Raw genomic sequence first — 5,983 nt, forward strand, 5'->3', positions numbered from 1 at the left:
ATTTAGAAATGACGTAAGACAAAAAGCAAAAAGGTACCAATTTTTTGCGAATTATTACAATTTAGTGTGCAAAACATGTACTGTAAAATTACATTACGATGTTATAATAAAATTTCAATACACTTATTGCAAAATTACACCAGCAATTGTTAACAGTATAGATCCAAAAACTTAAAAGAAAATTATGTCAGGTTTTTAATGTGTCTAAAAGAGAAAACTAAACTGACCTCGATTTCTTCAGTGAGACTGCAGAGCCGTTTTCTGGCATCTTCGGAGAGTACGCTCAATCTTAGCCGGGTATCTTCGGCAACGGAATTCAGGGGTATCACAGATATCGAGTTGAGTCTAGGTGGAGGTGGCAAACTTGACTCCTCTTCGACGGCCGATGCCGAAGGACTTGAAACAGCGGATCCACAACCCTCCGCTCCGCTATTCACGGATGGTGTCTTTTCCGAGTCACTCCACTCCTCATCCTCCCCTGGAAAATAAAAATAATATTTGATTAGTAACAACTTTCAAAATTATTTTTAAAAAAACACACACAATAAATTGCATCACTGATAATATGAGACAATAAGCAAATGTATTAAAACTATGATAGCGTACACTTAAACTTGAAAATTCGCCAGTTGAGTTTATTGGAGACTACCATCATTGCTGAAAGTCTTCCAGGTGAGGGGAAGAAACTGATACCGGAAGTCGCACATGTGACGAAAGACGTTTGTGTGCAAACTGTAAACTATAGGATGTAGAGTATAGACACTGTAGAGCATAATGTGCATAGAGACGATGTGTCTCTGGCGCCGTTCACGTCCCTAATGGGGTATCTCCTCTCCACTAAGCCGAGCCATGCGTATTTCTGCCCCCTCTTCTCCAATCCCTATCTCGTCCCCCCCCCCCCCCCCCCCCCCCCCTCTTCGCCTTCGGCCACCCACCATTCCCTTATCAATCCATCTATCTCGCTATCCCTCCTCGGCTCCCTTCAACTTGGTTCTTCACACCCCTTGTGTTCCCCTCCACGTGCGCAAAAGCCGCTTCACGTTGCCTGTTTCCGAGTTTCAAAACCATAACGAAGGGACCTCTTGCTGGTGTAGGATCGACTGGAGTATTCCTTATCAGGTTTAAACAGTTTTAATGATTAGGAAGAGGAGATTTTTTTTCATGAATTGGTGAGGAATTTTTTTGGAGATGGTTGATCGAAAGATTAGGGTCAGAAATTTGAAACTAAGTATGGTTAGAGCATTATAGAATGAAAGAGAACTTTTATCTCGCTTTATCTCTTTGGATTACACTTCTTTCAAGTTTCCATGCTTTGTCAAATTGAAGAGTGGATTTCTTTTTATGAGATTTGAATTTAACGGTATTCAGATTAATGTGATTCGAGAGATTAGAAAAAGAGGACTATGATATGAATTACGAAATTTCGAAACCTTGAGAACGCCTTATTTAATATCTTTTCGGTCCACAATCTTCTTAAAACAGGGGAAATAGTGACTTCTCAAAAAAATATGAGAATAAATTCTTTTAAAAAGCATTCGAATATTGCACTTTCAACAGAATAGTGGAATTTTAAACCAAAAAAGATGAACAACCAACAAGAGAATTGAGTTTTCTAAGTAAAAAGTCGATTTTTTCTAGCAAATATTTGACTTTTAAACTTGAAAAGATGAATTTTGAACGAAAAAGTTATTTTTCAAACATAAAAGATGAATTCTTAACCAAATAGTTGAATTAAAAAAATAAACCTAGAGCAAAAATCACGAGAAAAAAAGACGAACCTTTCTACCAGAAGATGAATTTTCAATCCAAAAAGGACGGATTTTATATTCAGAAAGATGAATATATATTCATCTTTCTGTTTTGATGAATATATTCATCAAAACAGTTGAATTTGCAACGAAAAAAAGATGAATTTTTAAAACAATAGTTCATTTCAACAAAAAAAAAGGAAATTTTTATCTAAAGAGTTCCATCTTCAGGCCAAACAAATGAATTGATTCTATCAAAAGATGAATTTACAATCCAAAAAAAGAATATATTTTGTATATCAAGAGAATTTTCAACAAAAGAGTTAAATTATTGAGGAAAAAATACGACTTATTCTTAACAAGATAGTTGAATTTTTAACAAAAGAATGAAAATTTCCTGCAAATAGTAGAATTTGTAGCCAAAAAAAATGAATTCTGAACTCCAAAAATATAAATCTTTACAAATAAAAAAACAATTACCTTTTAACTACACAAGAAGAATTTTCACTAAAAAAGATGACTTTTCTACAAAACAATGAATTTTCAATCTAAAAGGACAGATTTTCAATCGAAAAAGACGACTGTTGAACAGAACAATTGAATTTTCGACCATAAAAAGATAAATTCGTAATAAAATAGTTGAATTTTCAACAAAAAAGATTTAAATTTTGAACCAAAAACAGCTGAATTTTACAAAAAAGAACCACTTTAAACTAAATAATTATACCCAACTCGTTCAATTTTAAACCAAAAAGACGAATGTTTAAGAAAGCAGTTGAATTTTGGACCAAATAAGATGAGTTTTTAATTAAATACCTGAATCTTCAAAAATAAAATGGAATTCTCATTGAAAAATGTAATAGTTGATATTTAAATAAAAAATATTATAATTTGAAATAAAAAACAGTTTCATTAACACAAAATAGACAAATTTTCAATAAAACATTTGAGTCAGACAAAAAAGAATAATTTAAAAAAAACACAAGAATTTTCAACACAAATTTTCAAACACATGAAAGAATTATAAACAAAAAATTTAATATCTGATACTTCAAAAAAAAGGTTATGGTTTTAAATAAATAAGAGTGGAATTCATCAAAGAAGCTGAATTTTCACTATAGTAGTTGAATCTTCAACCAAAAAAGTTTAATTTTCAACCAAACAGTTGCATTTTTAATTAAGAAAAAGCATCGATCTCTAAAAAAAGAGATACATTTCCAAAAATCTTTCAAACCATCTCAAATTAATCCTAAAATTTAGAAGAATCTTTCAAAATTAAAAAAGTTGCCTGAAAATGTTCCAGATTTTTTTTTACATTTTTAGAAATCTTTCGAAATCCTTAAATATTAATTTAAAAAATAATATTGCATTACAATTTTTCTTGAGAAATGTATGAAAAATCCATTATTTTCTTGATAACTTTCAAAATTCTTCAAAAGCTTCGAAGTTTTCGTTCGAACTTTTCAAAAATCTACATCTTGTAGATGAAAGATGAATTCTGAACTCAAACTAAATAGTAGACTTTTCACACAAAAAGAATTATCTTACATTAAAAAACTTGAGTTTTTTTTATAAATAGTTGAATTTTCCAAAAAATTAGCAAATTTTTAACGAAATAGTACAATTTTGAACCAAAAGAGGTGAATTCTGAACCATAAATACAATCGTTTCTGAACTTTTTAATTTTAAAGAATTAACCCTCAGTCATAAGTAGATGAATTTGCAATAAAAAAGATGGATTTTCTACAACAAAAACTTGATCCAAACCGATGAATTTTCTATCCTAAAAAATAAAGCAAAATTGTTAAATGTATCCTGTATCCCGTGCTACTTTACCCCTTGTCCTAGCCGACTTTACCTGTTACCATAGCAATTTTTACCCCTTAACCTAGTCGACTTTACACCTTACCTTAACCATTTTACCCCTTAACCTAGCAGGCTTTACCCTGTGTCTTAATTGCCTTTATCCTGTACCTACCCGACTGTTCACGGTACCTTAGCTGACCGAATCCCGTACCCTAACCAACTTTACCCCGTACCCTACCCTAATTTACCGATTTTTCATATCCGACTTTACCCCGTAACCTAGATGACTTTACCCCGCGACCTAGCTGACATTACCGTTTGCCAAATTTACCAGGAGGGGAGAGAATGAGAGATTTGAACGACTCTATTTTTCCCTCTTTATTTTACCAAGAAAAATTAAGAAATTTTAATATAATTACTTGTAAAAGAATATTGCTGATCGATAATCAGAAATTTTGATGTCATGGAAAGCTGATCAGCAGTGAATTTGGCCAGACCAGATTATTGTGCTTATCAGAGGAAAAAGAATTTTATTTCGAGATTGTTTCAACATAATTTCTTCGCTTGAATATTGTTCAACCAATTGCTCATAAATACTTCTATTTTCGGTAACGTTGATTAAAATCCATGATGTAAATCGTTTTGCAAAATGATCTTTACATCACCAAATTCGAAGGCACTGGAATCATATTTCATAGATTCAGAAAAGTGATAGGTGTTTTATCAGAACTGCAGATACTTCAATTTTCATTTGGAGGTCAGAAATAGAAACATCCCGTCTCATAGAAAAGAAACCGTAACTCTTTGAACTTACAAGAACATAAAATTTCCGACTTCTATTTCATTTTCTCCACTTAACCGAATTTCCCATATATTACCATTCTTGAGAGTTTGCACAGAGGTAATTCTTCCAGACGAGACGTAGACCAAGAAAAGGAAAAAGGTTCGGCTCGGAAAATCGTAGAAAAGTCTGAACCAGCGCAACGGAGCACTTAGTTGCATAAAGCGTTGAAAGTATCGGTTCCGAGAAGTCTTATCAGGCCGCGGATATGTTAATGGCGGCCGTGTTTCCCCTTCCCCTTTGAAGATATATTGCACCCCATAGTAGCCATGATGAAGGCGGGCGGAGGCGATGAAGGAGGTCTATAGGTACTGGTACTCTGCAGGCACCCCCGATCGGGAGCGTTCTTGCATGCACGCGCAATTAAGAATTGACCGTAGCGAACTCTCTCGGACTATGTTGCTGTTGCTGGTTGTTGCTGCCAAGGTACACCGATCCCTTGATGAGAGTCAACAGAGGTACACGCTTCGCGGGACCAGCGGGACCAGCGGGACCAAAGTAGATAACCTAGACGAGCTCCAACCCCAATCTAACTTTTAATCTTCCTCGCTCTCACTCAATCTCTCTCTTCCTTCTTCCTGCCATCAGCATGCATGCCTTCGAAACATGTAATTAAAGCATCCGGGTAACTATTATCAGATTTATCAAGCATTTATTACTATTTTGGGAGCTCTTAGCGAGGATTTTGGCGGGGAGAGATAGTTGTTGATGTTTATACTTTGATCGAAATATTTCTCATCAAAGTGGATTGAATTCATCATCTAAATATAAAGAAAGTATAGACCACAGAGATTATCATGGATTTAATAAGCGTTTAACCTATAGCACTTTTAAATATAAGAATACATATTCAATATGAGGTATTTTGTTAAAATTTCATTCTTTTTATAGAAAATTCATATTTTGATTGAAAGTTCAACTATTTGATGAAAAAATAATCAACTTTGTGAAAACTTGAAAAATTTGGTTAAAAAGTGATTTTTTGGTCAGAAATTCAACCGTTTGGAAGAAAATTCAACTATTTATTTTAAAATGAAACTCCTTTATTAAAAATTCATTCTTCTTGTTGAAGTTTCTTGATTTTAGTTGAAAATGGTTTGTTTAAAATATTCATTATTTGGTTAAAAATTGTTTTTGTTTTTTTGTTAAACATTTTTTTTCAACTAAAGATTTGAATATTTCATTATGGTAAAAATGAGTCTTCTTAGCTGAAAATTAATATATTTAGTTAAAACTTCGTTCTTTTTATAGAAAATTAAGATTTGAAAATGAATTTTATTAACTAATATTTTAGTTATTGCATTTTTTATTGCAAATTTATAGTTTTTAGATGAAAATTCAACTATGCGGCTGAAAATTTATCTTTTTTAGTTGAAAATTAATATCTTGAGTAGGAATTACAGTCCTCGGACTTATTTGAGAATTTCATAATACGAGGGTAGTTCAATGAGTCCTTAGAATGAAGTATAAAAACAATTTTTTTTGAGTAAATTTTTTTTTATTTTTTAACATAATCTCCTTGGAGCTCTATACACTTGGTCAATCGCTTTTCAAGTTTTTTTAATCCTTCAGAAAAGTGCGTTTTCGG

The 5,983-nt window shown here is 32.5% G+C and overlaps 1 protein-coding gene across 1 annotated transcript in view; it reads right to left on the minus strand.

Moving 5' to 3' along the window:
* The window catches only part of LOC117167315 (zinc finger protein ush), a 421,229-nt gene that overhangs the window by 30,067 nt on the left and 385,179 nt on the right, over positions 1–5,983 (minus strand). Inside the window, exon 2 of the mRNA XM_033352153.1 lies at positions 228–478. Within this exon, the coding sequence (XP_033208044.1) occupies positions 228–478 (251 nt within the window). The remainder of the gene's footprint in view (positions 1–227; positions 479–5,983) is intronic.

This window comes from Belonocnema kinseyi, chromosome 2, assembly GCF_010883055.1.
Source record: "Belonocnema kinseyi isolate 2016_QV_RU_SX_M_011 chromosome 2, B_treatae_v1, whole genome shotgun sequence".
NCBI classification, from domain to species: Eukaryota; Metazoa; Arthropoda; class Insecta; order Hymenoptera; family Cynipidae; genus Belonocnema; species Belonocnema kinseyi.